The sequence below is a fragment of the Salvelinus alpinus genome, chromosome 16 (genome assembly GCF_045679555.1).
Source record: "Salvelinus alpinus chromosome 16, SLU_Salpinus.1, whole genome shotgun sequence".
NCBI lineage: Eukaryota > Metazoa > Chordata > Actinopteri > Salmoniformes > Salmonidae > Salvelinus > Salvelinus alpinus.
In genome coordinates, this window is record NC_092101.1 from 57187104 (window position 1) to 57207379 (window position 20276).

The window sequence follows — 20276 nt, forward strand, 5'->3', positions numbered from 1 at the left end:
TAACATGACACCAAGTCATTACGTAACATGACACCAAGTCACTGTGTAACATGACACCAAGTCATTGTGTAACATGACACCAAGTCATTACGTAACATGACACCAAGTCATTACGTAACATGACACCAAGTCATTACGTAACATGACACCAAGTCATTACGTAACATGACACCAAGTCATTACGTAACATGACACCAAGTCATTACGTAACATGACACCAAGTCATTACGTAACATGACACCAAGTCACTGTGTAACATGACACCAAGTCATTGTGTAACATGACACCAAGTCATTACGTAACATGACACCAAGTCATTGTGTAACATGACACCAAGTCACTGTGTAACATGACACCAAGTCATTACGTAACATGACACCAAGTCATTGCGTAACATGACACCAAGTCATTGCGTAACATGACACCAAGTCACTGAGTAACATGACACCAAGTCACTGTGTAACATGACACCAAGTCACTGTGTAACATGACACCAAGTCATTACGTAACATGACACCAAGTCATTACGTAACATGACACCAAGTCACTGTGTAACATGACACCAAGTCATTGCGTAGCATGACACCACCAAGTCATTGTGTAACATGACACCAAGTCATTACGTAACATGACACCAAGTCATTGTGTAACATGACACCAAGTCATTACGTAACTTGACACCAAGTCATTACGTAACTTGACACCAAGTCATTACGTAACATGACACCAAGTCATTACGTAACATGACACCAAGTCATTACGTAACATGACACCAAGTCATTGTGTAACATGACACCAAGTCATTACGTAACATGACACCAAGTCATTGTGTAACATGACACCAAGTCACTGAGTAACATGGCACCAAGTCATTACGTAACATGACACCAAGTCACCAAGTCATTACGTAACATGACACCAAGTCACTGAGTAACATGACACCAAGTCACTGAGTAACATGACACCAAGTCACTGAGTAACATGACACCAAGTCATTGTGTAACATGACACCAAGTCATTACGTAACATGACACCAAGTCATTACGTAACATGACACCAAGTCACCAAGTCATTACGTAACATGACACCAAGTCACTGTGTAACATGACACATTTACATTTAAGTCATTTAGCAGACGCTCTTATCCAGAGCGACTTACAAATTGGTGCATTCACCTTATGACATCCAGTGGAACAGCCACTTTACAATAGTGCATCTAAATCTTTTAAGGGGGGGGGGGGGGTGAGAAGGATTACTTTATCCTATCCTAGGTATTCCTTAAAGAGGTGGGGTTTCAGGTGTCTCCGGAAGGTGGTGATTGACTCCGCTGTCCTGGCGTCGTGAGGGAGTTTGTTCCACCATTGGGGGGCCAGAGCAGCGAACAGTTTTGACTGGGCTGAGCGGGAACTGTACTTCCTCAGTGGTAGGGAGGCGAGCAGGCCAGAGGTGGATGAACGCAGTGCCCTTGTTTGGGTGTAGGGCCTGATCAGAGCCTGGAGGTACTGAGGTGCCGTTCCCCTCACAGCTCACCAAGTCATTGTGTAACATGACACCAAGTCATTGTGTAACTTGACACCAAGTCATTACGTAACATGACACCAAGTCATTACGTAACATGACACCAAGTCATTACGTAACATGACACCAAGTCACCAAGTCATTGTGTAACATGACACCAAGTCATTACGTAACATGACACCAAGTCATTACGTAACACGACACCAAGTCATTGTGTAACACGACACCAAGTCATTGTGTAACTTGACACCAAGTCATTGTGTAACTTGACACCAAGTCATTGTGTAACTTGACACCAAGTCATTGTGTAACTTGACACCAAGTCATTGTGTAACTTGACACCAAGTCATTGTGTAACATGACACCAAGTCATTGTGTAACATGACACCAAGTCATTGTGTAACATGACACCAAGTCATTGTGTAACATGACACCAAGTCATTGTGTAACATGACACCAAGTCATTACGTAACATGACACCAAGTCATTACGTAACATGACACCAAGTCATTACGTAACATGACACCAAGTCATTACGTAACATGACACCAAGTCATTACGTAACATGACACCAAGTCATTACGTAACATGACACCAAGTCATTACGTAACATGACACCAAGTCATTACGTAACATGACACCAAGTCATTACGTAACATGACACCAAGTCATTGTGTAACATGACACCAAGTCACTGAGTAACATGGCACCAAGTCATTACGTAACATGACACCAAGTCACCAAGTCATTACGTAACATGACACCAAGTCACTGAGTAACATGACACCAAGTCACTGAGTAACATGACACCAAGTCACTGAGTAACATGACACCAAGTCATTGTGTAACATGACACCAAGTCATTACGTAACATGACACCAAGTCATTACGTAACATGACACCAAGTCACCAAGTCATTACGTAACATGACACCAAGTCACTGAGTAACATGACACCAAGTCATTACGTAACATGACACCAAGTCACCAAGTCATTACGTAACATGACACCAAGTCACTGTGTAACATGACACCAAGTCATTGTGTAACATGACACCAAGTCATTGTGTAACTTGACACCAAGTCATTACGTAACATGACACCAAGTCATTACGTAACATGACACCAAGTCATTACGTAACATGACACCAAGTCACCAAGTCATTGTGTAACATGACACCAAGTCATTACGTAACATGACACCAAGTCATTACGTAACACGACACCAAGTCATTGTGTAACTTGACACCAAGTCATTGTGTAACTTGACACCAAGTCATTGTGTAACTTGACACCAAGTCATTGTGTAACATGACAACAAGTCATTACGTAACATGACACCAAGTCATTGTGTAACATGACACCAAGTCATTACGTAACATGACACCAAGTCATTGTGTAACATGACACCAAGTCATTACGTAACATGACACCAAGTCATTACGTAACATGACACCAAGTCATTACGTAACATGACACCAAGTCATTACGTAACATGACACCAAGTCATTACGTAACATGACACCAAGTCATTACGTAACATGACACCAAGTCACTGTGTAACATGACACCAAGTCATTGTGTAACATGACACCAAGTCATTACGTAACATGACACCAAGTCATTACGTAACATGACACCAAGTCATTACGTAACATGACACCAAGTCATTACGTAACATGACACCAAGTCATTACGTAACATGACACCAAGTCATTACGTAACATGACACCAAGTCATTACGTAACATGACACCAAGTCATTACGTAACATGACACCAAGTCATTACGTAACATGACACCAAGTCACTGTGTAACATGACACCAAGTCATTACGTAACATGACACCAAGTCATTACGTAACATGACACCAAGTCATTACGTAACATGACACCAAGTCATTACGTAACATGACACCAAGTCATTGTGTAACATGACACCAAGTCATTGTGTAACTTGACACCAAGTCATTGTGTAACATGACAACAAGTCATTACGTAACATGACACCAAGTCATTGTGTAACATGACACCAAGTCATTACGTAACATGACACCAAGTCATTGTGTAACATGACACCAAGTCATTACGTAACATGACACCAAGTCATTACGTAACATGACACCAAGTCATTACGTAACATGACACCAAGTCATTACGTAACATGACACCAAGTCATTACGTAACATGACACCAAGTCATTACGTAACATGACACCAAGTCACTGTGTAACATGACACCAAGTCATTGTGTAACATGACACCAAGTCATTACGTAACATGACACCAAGTCATTACGTAACATGACACCAAGTCATTACGTAACATGACACCAAGTCATTACGTAACATGACACCAAGTCATTACGTAACATGACACCAAGTCATTACGTAACATGACACCAAGTCATTACGTAACATGACACCAAGTCACTGTGTAACATGACACCAAGTCATTACGTAACATGACACCAAGTCATTACGTAACATGACACCAAGTCATTACGTAACATGACACCAAGTCATTACGTAACATGACACCAAGTCATTGTGTAACATGACACCAAGTCATTGTGTAACATGACACCAAGTCATTACGTAACATGACACCAAGTCATTACGTAACATGACACCAAGTCATTACGTAACATGACACCAAGTCATTACGTAACATGACACCAAGTCATTACGTAACATGACACCAAGTCACTGTGTAACATGACACCAAGTCACTGTGTAACATGACACCAAGTCATTACGTAACATGACACCAAGTCATTGTGTAACATGACACCAAGTCATTGTGTAACATGACACCAAGTCACTGTGTAACATGACACCAAGTCATTACGTAACATGACACCAAGTCATTACGTAACATGACACCAAGTCATTACGTAACATGACACCAAGTCAGTGTAACATGACACCAAGTCAGTGTAACATGACACCAAGTCATTGTGTAACATGACACCAAGTCATTGTGTAACATGACACCAAGTCATTACGTAACATGACACCAAGTCATTACGTAACATGACACCAAGTCATTACGTAACATGACACCAAGTCATTACGTAACATGACACCAAGTCATTACGTAACATGACACCAAGTCATTACGTAACATGACACCAAGTCATTACGTAACATGACACCAGGTCATTACGTAACATGACACCAAGTCATTGTGTAACATGACACCAAGTCACTGAGTAACATGGCACCAAGTCATTACGTAACATGACACCAAGTCACCAAGTCATTACGTAACATGACACCAAGTCATTACGTAACATGACACCAAGTCATTGTGTAACATGACACCAAGTCACTGTGTAACATGACACCAAGTCATTACGTAACATGACACCAAGTCATTACGTAACATGACACCAAGTCATTACGTAACATGACACCAAGTCATTACGTAACATGACACCAAGTCAGTGTAACATGACACCAAGTCATTGTGTAACATGACACCAAGTCATTGTGTAACATGACACCAAGTCATTACGTAACATGACACCAAGTCATTACGTAACATGACACCAAGTCATTACGTAACATGACACCAAGTCATTACGTAACATGACACCAAGTCATTACGTAACATGACACCAAGTCATTACGTAACATGACACCAAGTCATTACGTAACATGACACCAAGTCATTACGTAACATGACACCAAGTCATTGTGTAACATGACACCAAGTCACTGAGTAACATGGCACCAAGTCATTACGTAACATGACACCAAGTCACCAAGTCATTACGTAACATGACACCAAGTCACTGAGTAACATGACACCAAGTCACTGAGTAACATGACACCAAGTCATTGTGTAACATGACACCAAGTCATTACGTAACATGACACCAAGTCATTACGTAACATGACACCAAGTCACTGAGTAACATGGCACCAAGTCATTACGTAACATGACACCAAGTCACCAAGTCATTACGTAACATGACACCAAGTCACTGAGTAACATGACACCAAGTCACTGAGTAACATGACACCAAGTCATTGTGTAACATGACACCAAGTCATTACGTAACATGACACCAAGTCATTACGTAACATGACACCAAGTCACCAAGTCATTACGTAACATGACACCAAGTCACTGAGTAACATGACACCAAGTCATTACGTAACATGACACCAAGTCACCAAGTCATTACGTAACATGACACCAAGTCACTGTGTAACATGACACCAAGTCATTGTGTAACATGACACCAAGTCATTGTGTAACTTGACACCAAGTCATTACGTAACATGACACCAAGTCATTACGTAACATGACACCAAGTCATTACGTAACATGACACCAAGTCACCAAGTCATTGTGTAACATGACACCAAGTCATTACGTAACATGACACCAAGTCATTACGTAACACGACACCAAGTCATTGTGTAACTTGACACCAAGTCATTGTGTAACTTGACACCAAGTCATTGTGTAACTTGACACCAAGTCATTGTGTAACATGACAACAAGTCATTACGTAACATGACACCAAGTCATTGTGTAACATGACACCAAGTCATTACGTAACATGACACCAAGTCATTGTGTAACATGACACCAAGTCATTACGTAACATGACACCAAGTCATTACGTAACATGACACCAAGTCATTACGTAACATGACACCAAGTCATTACGTAACATGACACCAAGTCATTACGTAACATGACACCAAGTCATTACGTAACATGACACCAAGTCACTGTGTAACATGACACCAAGTCATTGTGTAACATGACACCAAGTCATTACGTAACATGACACCAAGTCATTACGTAACATGACACCAAGTCATTACGTAACATGACACCAAGTCATTACATAACATGACACCAAGTCATTACGTAACATGACACCAAGTCATTACGTAACATGACACCAAGTCATTACGTAACATGACACCAAGTCATTACGTAACATGACACCAAGTCACTGTGTAACATGACACCAAGTCATTACGTAACATGACACCAAGTCATTACGTAACATGACACCAAGTCATTACGTAACATGACACCAAGTCATTACGTAACATGACACCAAGTCATTACGTAACATGACACCAAGTCATTGTGTAACATGACACCAAGTCATTGTGTAACATGACACCAAGTCATTACGTAACATGACACCAAGTCATTACGTAACATGACACCAAGTCATTACGTAACATGACACCAAGTCATTACGTAACATGACACCAAGTCACTGTGTAACATGACACCAAGTCACTGTGTAACATGACACCAAGTCATTACGTAACATGACACCAAGTCATTGTGTAACATGACACCAAGTCACTGTGTAACATGACACCAAGTCATTACGTAACATGACACCAAGTCATTACGTAACATGACACCAAGTCATTACGTAACATGACACCAAGTCATTACGTAACATGACACCAAGTCAGTGTAACATGACACCAAGTCATTGTGTAACATGACACCAAGTCATTACGTAACATGACACCAAGTCATTACGTAACACGACACCAAGTCATTGTGTAACATGACACCAAGTCATTGTGTAACTTGACACCAAGTCATTACGTAACACGACACCAAGTCATTGTGTAACACGACACCAAGTCATTGTGTAACTTGACAACAAGTCATTGTGTAACATGACACCAAGTCATTACGTAACATGACACCAAGCCATTACGTAACATGACACCAAGTCACCAAGTCATTGTGTAACATGACACCAAGTCATTGTGTAACATGACACCAAGTCATTACGTAACATGACACTATGTCATTGTGTAACATGACACCAAGTCATTACGTAACATGACACCAAGTCATTACGTAACATGACACCAAGTCATTACGTAACATGACACCAAGTCATTACGTAACATGACACCAAGTCACCAAGTCATTGTGTAACATGACACCAAGTCATTGTGTAACATGACACCAAGTCATTACGTAACATGACACCAAGTCATTACGTAACATGACACCAAGTCATTACGTAACATGACACCAAGTCATTACGTAACATGACACCAAGTCACTGTGTAACATGACACCAAGTCATTATGTAACATGACACCAAGTCATTACGTAACATGACACCAAGTCATTACGTAACATGACACCAAGTCATTACGTAACATGACAACAAGTCATTGTGTAACATGACACCAAGTCATTGTGTAACATGACACCAAGTCATTACGTAACATGACACCAAGTCATTACGTAACATGACAACAAGTCATTACGTAACATGACACCAAGTCACTGTGTAACATGACACTATGTCCCCCTATGACCTGGGCACCATTAGTTTATAGGGATCTGGTCAACAGTAGTGCACTAAATAGGGAATGGTGGACATTTGCAGTGAAGCCTAAAGGCTGTTGCGTTATCTGACATAAGACAATGGTTGTTCTCCTCACCATTCCATCTCGCTCCTCCAGTTGTCCATGACAGACAGTGGGCTGAGGACCAGGAACGGCCCGTCCTGCCGCAGGGCCCCTCTCATGTACAATAGCAGAGAGATGGTCTGAGTGAAGGGCAAAAGAGACAAGACAACAGGACAACATCAAAAGAATCCATATTATTGCCTTGGGTATTAAATAGGTTCCAATAGGTATTAAAAGGTGCTAGTATCTATACGGATGTCCTCCAGAACTAATATGTATCCCAGATGGCAACCTATTCCCTATATAGTGCACTATTTTTGGACAGAGCCCTATTCCCTATGTAGTGCACTATTTTTGGACAGAGCCCTAGCTCTAGGCTGCCATTTGGGGAAAAAACAAACCTCTCACCTGACAGGTCTTTCCCAGGCCCATCTCATCTCCTAGGATACATCCCTGCTGGTTGGCCAGGCACTGGGTGAGCCACTGCACTCCGTCCAGCTGATAGGCTCGCAACTGAATCCCTGAAGGAAGCAACAACATTGATTGGCTGGACGCCAGTCTGAGTCTAATCTCGGAACAAAAACACTATTGGGAGAGAAGTCCAAGTAGCTAGCAAGACTCTTTAGGACCTCATATTCATCTGGCACAATCCTGAAGAATTCTGTAACAGTTTTACATTAAGTAGTGAAGCTACAGACAGTGTTGGGGATTCTGAAAATATAGTTTACCAAGTTATCAGTTCATCGCTCTAGACTCAGTTCAGTTCATCGCCCTAGACTCAGTTCAGTTCATCGCCCTAGACTCAGGTCAGTTCATCGCCCTAGACTCAGGTCAGTTCATCGCCCTAGACTCAGGTCAGTTCATCGCCCTAGACTCAGGTCAGTTCATCGCCCTAGACTCAGGTCAGTTCATCGCCCTAGACTCAGGTCAGTTCATCGCCCTAGACTCAGGTCAGTTCATCGCTCTAGACTCAGGTCAGTTCATCGCTCTAGACTCAGTTCATCGCTCTAGACTCAGTTCATCGCTCTAGACTCAGGTCAGTTCATCGCTCTAGACTCAGGTCATCGCCCTAGACTCAGGTCATCGCCCTAGACTCAGGTCATCGCCCTAGACTCAGGTCATCGCCCTAGACTCAGTTCAGTTCATCGCCCTAGACTCAGTTCAGTTCATCGCCCTAGACTCAGGTCAATTCATCGCCCTAGACTCAGGTCAGTTCATCGCCCTAGACTCAGGTCAGTTCATCGCCCTAGACTCAGGTCATCGCCCTAGTCTCAGGTCATCGCCCTAGACTCAGTTAACAGAATGTGTAGTTTATCCTATTTCAACAGACTTAGGAATGATCTGATTTAAAAAAAGAAAGCAAATTATTGCATTTTCTGCCATATTTCTTCTTTTTGCAGAACATGTAGTGTAGTTCCAGTAGTTAGCTACACTGCTACCAGGCACACAAAAAAAGTAGCTAATTAATCTAACTACTGAAAACACTACCAAAGATGTGATTTCTTTCTCTAGCGAATGACGGCAAGGCACTACAGAGGGTAGTGCGTACGGCCCAGTACATCACTGGGCCAAGCTTCCTGACATCCAGGACCTCTATACCAGGCGGTGTCAAAGGAAGGCCCTAAAACGTGTCAAAGACTCCAGCCACCCAGGTCATAGACTGTTCACTCTGCTACAGCACAGCAAGCGGTACCGGAGCGCCAAGTCTAGGTCCAGTCCAAAATAGCTTCTACCCCCAAGCCATTAGACTCCTGAGCATCTAATCAAATGGCTACCCAGACTATTTGCATTTCCCCCCCCCCCCTCCACCTCCACCACGCTGCTGCTACTCTCTGTTATTATCTACGCATAGTCACTTTAATAACTCTACCTACATGTACATATTACCTCAATTACCTTGACACCGGTGCCCCCTGTATATAGCCTCGCTATTGTTATTTACTGCTGCTCTTTAATTATTTGTTATTATTCTCCTACTTTTTTTAGGTATTTTCTTAAAATTACATTGTTGGTTAAAGCCTTGTAATTAAGCATTGTATTCGGCGCATGTGACATAAAATTTGATTTGAGTTCAACTAATACCACCAAGCTACCGCAAATGTCGTTTAATTACTAGTTGAACACTGCCAGTGCTTACTAACAAGTTAGGTTGCTAGCTAGCAACTACAGATCCAGTTCCTGTGTGTTGGGCATGGCTCTGTTGAGCTGCCAGTAAATGCCTGAACCAGTCTCTGTCGTAGGCTAACCATTAACTTACATTAACTTTGCCCCCATTCCCCACCACAAACCTTGCAAACCCCACTTCTGCAAATCTTTTTCAGTCAGACTGCTCTTGGTTTCTTCCGGTACGCTCGTTTTTATTTTCTGTGGGAAGCTCGCCATATTTCCAAAAGCAGAGGAAAGTTTCAGAGAAACAACAAGGAAGAAAGTTTAGCGCCAAACAAACATTGTTTACTTCCTGATTAGATGACCTGAAACAGAGGAGGCGCGGCTTCTTCTTCTTCTCCTCCTTTGATTAGGTTTAACGGCGGTTGGCCTCCAATAAACGTTGCATTACCGCCACCAACTAGACTGGAGTATAACTCCATTATACTTTGCTTGAAAAAAGGAAAATAAATCAAGAAATACCCTACAATCCTCTGCTTAATTTGAGCCGGATCCTGCCGTAATAGGATCCGGCACCTCTAAGTTTTGGACTGTTTCATTCAGGAACCTATTTCTGAGGATCCGGTATCTTTCGTGGCATGACATTTTTTTCCAATGTTTGCAATGTACAAATTCGAATAAAAGCAGTCAGAGTTAATTCGAGTTGCCTCCTCATTAATTCTCCTTCCCCCTAAAAAAACATAGCCTAATGTGAAAATGTAGATTTTCAGCCCACACCTGGTCTATTATATAAAAGGCTAGATCTATTATAAAACAGGCAAGGTCTAATATAATACAGGCCAGGTCTATTATAATACAGACCAGGTATATTATAATACAGACTAAGTATATTATAATACAGGTCTATTATAATACAAACCAGGTCTATTATATAAAAGGCCAGGTCTATTATAAAACAGGCCAGGTCTATTATAATACAGGCCAGGTCTATTATAATACAGACCAGGTATAGTATAATACAGAACTGGTCTATTATAATACAGACCAGGTATATTATAATAAAGGTCTATTATAATACAGACCAGGTCTGTTATATAAAAGGCTAGATCTATTATAAAACAGGCCAGGTCTATTATAATACAGACCAGATCTATTATAATACAGACAAGGTATATTATAATACAAGCCAGGTCTACAGGCCAGGTCTATTATATAAAAGGCTAGATCTATTATAATACAGGCCAGGTCTATTATAATACAGACCAGGTCTATTATAATACAGACTAAGTATATTATAATACAGGTCTAATATATTTCAGACCAGGTCTATTATATAAAAAGCCAGGTCTATTATAAAACAGGCCAGGTCTATTATAATAAAGACCAGGTATATTATATACAGGCAAGGTATGTAATAACACAGACCAGGTATATTATAATACAGGCCTGGTCTATTATAATACAGACCAGGTATATTATAATACAGGTCTATTACAAAACAGGCCGGGTCTATTATAATACAGGCCAGGTCTATTATAATACAGACCGGGTATATTATATAGAATGCTAGATCTATTATAAAACAGGCAAGGTCTAATATAATACAGGCCACGTCTATTATAATACAAACCAGGTCTATTATAATACAGACCAGGTATATTATATACAGGTAAGGTCTGTTATAATACAGACCAGGTATATTATAATACAGACCAGGTATATTATAATAAAGGTCTATTATAATACAGACCAGGTCTATTATATAAAAGGCTAGATCTATTATAAAACAGGTCAGGTCTATTATAATACAGGCCAGGTCAATTATAATACAGACCAGGTATATTATAATACAAGACAGGTCTACAGGCCAGGTCTATTATAATACAGGCCAGGTCTATTATAATACAGGCCAGGTCCACTATAATACAGGCCAGGTATATTATAATACAGGCCAAGTCTATTATAATACAGGCCAGGTCTTTTATAATACAGGCCAGGTATATTACAATACAGACCAGGTATATTGTAATACAGGTCATGTCTAGTATAATACAGGCCATGTCTAGAATAATAAAGGCCAGGTCTAATATTATACAGGCGAGGTCTATTATAATACAGGCCAGGTATATTATAATACAGGCCAGGTCTATTATAATAAAGACAAGGTCTATTATAATACAGACCAGGTCTATTAAAATACAGGATTGGTCCATTATAATACAGGCCAGGTCTTTTATAATACAGACCATGTCTATTATAATACAGACCAGGTCTATTAAAATACAGGCCAGGTCTATTATAAAAACAGACCAGGTATATTATAATACAGGCCAGGTCTATTATAAAACAGATCAGGTCTATTATAATACAGATCAGGTCTATTATAATACAGACCAGGTCTATTAAAATACAGGCCAGCTCTATTATAAAAACAGACCAGGTATATTATAATACAGGCCAGGTCTATTATAAAACAGATCAGGTCTATTATAATACAGATCAGGTATATTATAATACAGACCAGGTCTATTAAAATACAGGCCAGGTCTATTATAAAAACAGACCAGGTATATTATAATACAGGCCAGGTCTATTATAAAACAGGCCAGGTCTATTATAATACAGACCAGGTATATTATAATACAGACCAGGTATATTATAATACAAACCAGGTCTACAGGCCAGGTCTATTATAATACAGGCCAGGTCTATTATAATACAGACCAGGTCTATTATAATACAGACCAGGTCTATTAAATTACAGGCCAGGTCTATTATATAAAAGGCTAGATCTATTATAAAACAGGTCAGGTCTATTATAATACAGGCCAGGTCAATTATAATACAGACCAGGTATATTATAATACAAGACAGGTCTACAGGCCAGGTCTATTATAATACAGGCCAGGTCTATTATAATACAGGCCAGGTCCACTATAATACAGGCCAGGTATATTATAATACAGGCCAAGTCTATTATAATACAGGCCAGGTCTTTTATAATACAGGCCAGGTATATTACAATACAGACCAGGTATATTGTAATACAGGTCATGTCTAGTATAATACAGGCCATGTCTAGAATAATAAAGGCCAGGTCTAATATTATACAGGCGAGGTCTATTATAATACAGGCCAGGTATATTATAATACAGGCCAGGTCTATTATAATAAAGACAAGGTCTATTATAATACAGACCAGGTCTATTAAAATACAGGATTGGTCCATTATAATACAGGCCAGGTCTTTTATAATACAGACCATGTCTATTATAATACAGACCAGGTCTATTAAAATACAGGCCAGGTCTATTATAAAAACAGACCAGGTATATTATAATACAGACCAGGTATATTATAATACAAACCAGGTCTACAGGCCAGGTCTATTATAATACAGGCCAGGTCTATTATAATACAGACCAGGTCTATTATAATACAGACCAGGTCTATTAAATTACAGACCAGGTCTATTATAAAATAGACCAAGTCTATTATAATACAGGCCAGGTCTATTATAATACAGACCAGGTATATTATAATACAGGCCAGGTCTATTATAAAACAGATCAGGTCTATTATAATACAGATCAGGTCTATTATAAAACAGACCAGTTATATTATAATACAGACCAGGTATATTATAATACAGGCCAGGTCTATTATAAAACAGATCAGGTCTATTATAATACAGATCAGGTCTATTATAAAACAGACCAGGTATATTATAATACAGACCAGGTCTATTATATAAAAGGCCAGGTCTATTATAATACAGGCCAGGTCTATTATAATACAGACCAGGTATATTATAATACAGGCCAGGTCTATTATAAAACAAATCAGCTCTATTATAATACAGACCAGGTCTATTATATTACAGACCAGGTCTATTATAATACAGACCAGGTATATTATAATACAGGCCAGGTATAATATAATACAGGCCAGGTCTATTATAAAACAGGCCAGGTCTATTATAATACAGACCAGGTCTATTATAATACAAACCAGGTCTACAGGCCAGGTCTATTATAATACAGACCAGGTCTATTAAATTACAGGCCAGGTCTATTATAAAATAGACCAAGTCTATTATAATACAGGCCAGGTCTATTATAATACAGACCAGGTATATTATAATACAGGCCAGGTCTATTATAAAACAGATCATGTCTATTATAATACAGACCAGGTCTATTATAAAACAGATCAGGTCTATTATAATACAGACCAGGTGTATTATAAAACAGATCAGGTCTATTATAATAAAAACCAGGTCTACAGACCAGGTATATTATAATACAAGCCAGGTCTACAGGCCAGGTCTATTATATAAAAGGCTAGATCTTTTATAATACAGGCCAGGTCTATTATAATACAGACCAGGTCTATTATAATACAGACTAAGTATATTATAATACAGGTCTAATATATTTCAGACCAGGTCTATTATATAAAAGGCCAGGTCTATTATAAAACAGGCCAGGTATATTATAAAACAGGCCAGGTCTATTATAATACAGACCAGGTATATTATATACAGGCAAGGTATGTAATAACACAGACCAGATATATTATAATACAGGCCTGGTCTATTATAATACAGACCAGGTATATTATAATACATGTCTATTACAAAACAGGCCGGATCTATTACAATACAGGCCAGGTCTATTATAATACAGGCCAGGTCTATTATAATACAGGCCAGGTCTATTATAATACAGACCAGGTATATTATAATAAAGGTCTATTATAATACAGACCAGGTCTATTATATAAAAGGCTAGATCTATTATAAAACAGGTCAGGTGTATTATAATACAGGCCAGGTATATTATAATACAAGACAGGTCTACAGGCCAGATCTATTATAATACAGGCCAGGTCTATTATAATACAGGCCAGGTCCACTATAATACAGGCCAGGTATATTATAATACAGGCCAAGTCTATTATAATACAGGCCAAGTCTATTATAATACAGGCCAGGTCTTTTATAATACAGGCCAGGTCTTTTATAATAAAGACCAGGTATATTGTAATACAGGCCATGTCTAGAATAATAAAGGCCAGGTCTAATATTATACAGGCGAGGTCTAATATAATACAGGCCAGGTATATTATAATACAGGCCAGGTCTATTATAAAACAGATCAGGTCTATTATAATACAGATCAGGTCTATTATAAAACAGACCAGGTATATTATAATACAGACCAGGTATATTATAATACAGGTGTCACGAATCCCGCTTCCTGAGTCTGTTTTTGCCTGTGTTCTGTCCTGGAGTGTTTTTTCCGGTGTCCTGGAACGCACCCTGTCTGGTTGCCGGGCGACGTAGCTAGTTGGAGGATCTCTGAGTACCCGCACCTGTATCCCATCAGCTATCTGCACACCTGGTCCTGATCATCACCCCTCCACTTCATAAGCGCTGACCTGACATCCATTCCCTGCCGGATCGTTAGCCATGAACAGTATGTTGTGCCAGCGTATCAGCCTCCAGTTTGATAGAGTTTGTTTTGTTGTTTTGTACGTCTTGCTTGCCTTGAACTTACCTCCGTTTTTTCTGTCTACAGTCATTCACCCGGAACACTCATCCCATCCCTACCTGGTCGTCGGTGACTTCAGTTACTTCCTTGGATCTGCTTACTCAATTCCATCAACTCACCTCCGCTGTCCGCTCCGCTACTTGGATTTTTCTATCACTACATTTAAACTTGTAAATAAATACTCACCTTCGTCTTACTCTCCTTGTCCTGGTCTGCTTCTGGGTTCTACTTTAGAGAACCGTGTCAGAACGATCCGGCCAGGAATGAACCCAGCGGACCTGGACTCCGTTCGACATGCCATTACCCATCAGGGGAAGATATTGGGACAACACAGCACGGCGCTACAGGAGATAGCGATTTCAGTCGAGAACTTCTCTGCTAGCTTGGCGAGTATCCAGGATCAGCTCAGTTTGCCGGCGGATTCTCCACCACCTGTTTCACCCCTCTCACCTGCTGCTTCTGGAGCGGTTTCCTTCCGTGAGCCCAAGGTACCGACGCCTGATAAATACAAAGGGGATTTGGGAAGATGCCGTTCATTTCTTGTGTGGTTTAGTGTTTGATCTGCAGCCCCACTCTTACGCCACAGACAAGGCTAGGATAGCTTTTGTTTTTGAACTGCTGCGTGGTAGAGCTTTGGAATGGGCTTCAGCTGTTTGGGAACAACAGGACACCTGCATGGCGTCATACCAGGAGTTCACGGCAGAGATGAGAAAGCTTTTTGACCATCCAGTCCGAGGTAAGGACGCAGCTAAGCGGTTGTTCTCTCTTCGCCAAGGAGCTCGTTACGTGGCAGACTTTGTGATTGAGTTCCGGACATTGGCTGTGGAGAGTGGGTGGAATGAGGAGGCACTACTAGCGGCTTTTTACCAGGGGTTGTCGGAGCAACTCAAGGAGGAGCTGATCTCCTATCCGGAGCCTTGTGACCTGGACAGTTTGGTCGCATTATCTATTAGGGTGGATAACAGAGTTCGAGAGAGAAGGATGGAGAAGCAGTGGGTCCGGTCCAATCAATCAGCTACTCGGTTACCATTCGGGTCAGGAGGTGGACCAGAAGGTGTTAATCATGTTTCCTCACACGGGATTAGTGGAGGAGTCCTGCCGCCAGATCCTGAACCTATGCAAGTGGGGCGGCACGGGTTAACTAAGGACGAGCGCCAACGTAGACGTGAGACCAACAGCTGCCTCTACTGTGGTAGCTCGGGACATTACATCTCCGTTTGTCCTCAGCTCCCGTTAAACTGCTCGGCTCGTTAAGTTTGTGAGGTTTGTTAGCGAGCCAGTTTCAACCTCTCAAGAGCCCTGTCAGACCTCGTTTTCCTGCTACCCTCATAAATAAGAATCAGAGTTTAGCGATTAACGCTTTCATCGATTCAGGTGCCGATGACAGCTTCATTGATGCCGACTTAGTGGAACAGCTGGGGCTTTCCAAGGAGCAATTACCGGAAGCCATTGAAGCAACCACTCTGAACGGCAGTAGTCTGGCACGGATCATTATGAGGACTGAACCGGTTAAGATGTTGTTGTCGGGGAATCATTCAGAGGTTATTTCTTTTTTCATTTTGCCTTCCCCCCATGTTCCTCTGGTTCTTGGATACCCCTGGCTAAGAGAACACAATCCCTCGTTCGATTGGGTGACTGGAAAGGTAACTAGTTGGAGCATTGAGTGCCATGCTAACTGCCTCAGGACTGCCTGTTCTCATGCTGTCCCCAGTCGGGTCAGTGAGTCTGCTCCTCCTGATTTGTCCCTGGTTCCTGAAACATATCACGAGTTGGGTGAGGTGTTCAGTAAGCAGAAGGCTCAGTCACTTCCTCCCCACCGACCTTATGATTGTACGATTAATCTGTTCCCTGGAGCTGCCTTTCCCAAGGGACGGTTATACAGTATCTCTCGACCTGAGCGGGAAGCCCTGGAGACATAAAGGAGTCTCTTGCTGCAGGTCTCATTCGTCCCTCGTCATCACCCCTGGGAGCTGGATTTTTTTTTGTGAGTAAGAAGGATGGCTCTCTTTGACCGTGTATTGATTATCGGGGGTTGAATGATATTACGGTCAAGAACAAGTACCCCCTGCCCTTGATGAGCTCCGCTTTCGATTCTTTACAGGGTGCTACTGTGTTTACGAAGCTTGATCTACGCAATGCGTATTATCTGGTTCGGATCAAAGAGGGGGACGAGTGGTTGACTGGGTTCAATACACCTATGGGACATTTCGAGTACCAGGTGATGCCGTTTGGACTTTCCAACGCTCCAGCAGTGTTCCAAAGTTTGGTGAATGACGTGCTGAGGGATATGATCGGTCTGTTTGTGTTCGTTTACCTGGATGACATCCTGATTTTCTCCAAGGAGCTTTCCAGCCACATCCAGCATGTTAAGCAGGTCCTGCAGCGGTTATTGGAGAACCGTCTGTTTGTGAAGGCAGAGAAGTGTGATTTTCACGCCCACACTACGTCCTTCCTCGGGTACATCATCTCCAGGGGTGAGATCAAGATGGACCAAGAGAAGGTTCGGGCGGTTCGGGATTGGGCCCGGCCCGGTACGAGATTGCAGCTCCAGAGATTCCTGGGATTTGCGAACTTCTATCGGAGGTTTATCCGTGATTACAGCCGGGTGGCCGCCCCTTTAACTGCTCTGACGTCTTGCACCAGAATTTTCTGTTGGACTCCTGAGGCAGACCGAGCATTTCTGAACTTGAAGAGCCGATTCACCAACGCCCCGATTCTCTCTCAACCTAACTCTTCCCGTCAGTTTGTTGTTGAGGTGGACGCATCTGATGTGGGGGTGGGCGCCATCCTGTCCCAGCGTAGCTCCACTGACGGTAAACTCCATCCCTGCGCCTTCTACTCTTGTCGTCTTTCACCACCAGGCGGACGCCTTGTCCCGGATGTTCTCCAAGACGGAGGAGAGTGGGGCCAAGACTGAGACGATTATTCCCCAGAACCTTGTCGTGGGAGCCGTTACATGGAGGATTGAGGAGGATGTGATGGCGGCCCTTCGGCCCCAGCCCGGCCCCGGTAACGGTCCACCCGGTCGGTTGTTCGTGCCTGAGTCGGTCCGTTCTGATGTCCTTCAGTGGTCCCACGCCAGCAAGATAGCTTGTCACCCTGGCGTTGCCCGGACTATGGTGCTACTGCGCAGACGATTTTGGTGGCCTGCCATGGGAGAAGATACCCGGAGGTTTGTTGCCGCTTGTCCTGTTTGTGCGCAGAATAAAAGTACCAATCGGCCCAGCTTTGGGCTTCTTCACCCCCTACCTATTCCCCGGCGACCTTGGTCGCATCTGGCCCTGGACTTTGTCACGGGGTTGCCCTCTTCTGTTGGGAACACAGTCATTCTGACCATTGTGGACAGATTCAGTAAGTTCGCTCACTTTGTCCCCATCTCCAAGCTTCCATCTGCCACTGAGACGTCCGAGATCCTTGTTAGGGAGGTTTTCAGGGTCCACGGATTGCCCAGTGACATTGTTTCTGACCGTGGTCCTCAGTTTACCTCTGCTGTCTGGAGATCTTTCTGTTTGGCCATTGGAGCTACAGTCAGTCTCACATCTGGTTTTCACCCCCAATCTAATGGTCAGGCGGAGAGAGCCAACCAGAAGATGGAGTCCACGCTGCGCTGTCTTGTCTCCTCTGATCCCACCTCTTGGTCCTCTCAGTTACCCTGGGTCGAGTATGCCCATAATACTCTCCCTTCATCTGCAACTGGGATGTCTCCCTTCCAGTGCCTGTATGGTTACCAACCTCCCTTGTTTCCTTCTCAGGAGAGGGATCTCTCGGTTCCCTCTGTCCAGGCCCACATTCGTCGTTGCCACCGGGACCTGGCATCGGGCCAGGAAGGCCCTCCTTAGTTTCGGACCGGTATCAGATCCAGGCGAATCGTCGCCGTATTCCTGCTCCGCAGTGGCGGCTCCGGCGCAGGACGAGGACACCACTCCACCATTGTCTTTGTCCCCCTCATTAGCGTCCTTTGAGTGGCGACCCTCGCCCCCGACCCTGGTCTAGGAACCTTCACAAAGGTCCCCCCTAGATAGAGGAGACAGCTCAGTAATAGACCTGGCCTGTATTATAATAGACCTGGTCTGTTTTATAATAGACCTGGCCTGTATTATAATAGACCTGGCCTGTAGACCTTCCCTGTAGACCTGACCAGTATTAGAATACTCCTGGCCTGTAGACCTTCCCTGTAGACCTGACCAGTATTATAATAGACCTGGCCTGTATTATAATAGACCTGGTCTGTATTATAATAGACCTGGCCTGAATTATAATAGACCTGGCCTTTTTTATAATAGACCTGGCCTGTAGACCTGGCCTGTATTATAATAAACCTGGCCTGTATTATAATTGACCTGGTCTGTATTATAATAGACCTGGTCTGTATTATAATAGACATGGCCTGTATTATAATAGACCTGACCTGTATTACAATAGAACTTGCCTGTATTATAATAGACATGGCCTGCATTATAATAGACCTGGCCTGTAGACCTTCCCTGTAGATCTGACCAGTTTTATAATAGACCTGGCCTGAATTATAATAGACCTGGCCTGTATTATAATAGACCTGGCCTGTAGACCTGGCCTGTATTATAATAAACCTGGCCTGTATTATAATCGACCTGGTCTGTATTATAATAGATCTGGCTTGTAGACCTGGCTTGTATTATAATAGACCTGGT

General features: G+C 42.2%; 1 protein-coding gene across 1 annotated transcript in view; it reads right to left on the bottom strand.

Moving 5' to 3' along the window:
• Window positions 1-10435, bottom strand: part of chd1l (chromodomain helicase DNA binding protein 1-like) — a 90496-nt gene extending 80061 nt beyond the window's left edge. Inside the window, exons 1-3 of the mRNA XM_071346673.1 lie at window positions 10234-10435; window positions 8354-8466; window positions 7979-8085 (exon numbers count right to left, since the gene is read on the bottom strand). Coding sequence (XP_071202774.1) covers window positions 7979-8085; window positions 8354-8466; window positions 10234-10327 — 314 coding nt within the window. The 5' untranslated portion in view covers window positions 10328-10435. The remainder of the gene's footprint in view (window positions 1-7978; window positions 8086-8353; window positions 8467-10233) is intronic.
• Between the last annotated feature and the right edge of the window lie 9841 nt (window positions 10436-20276).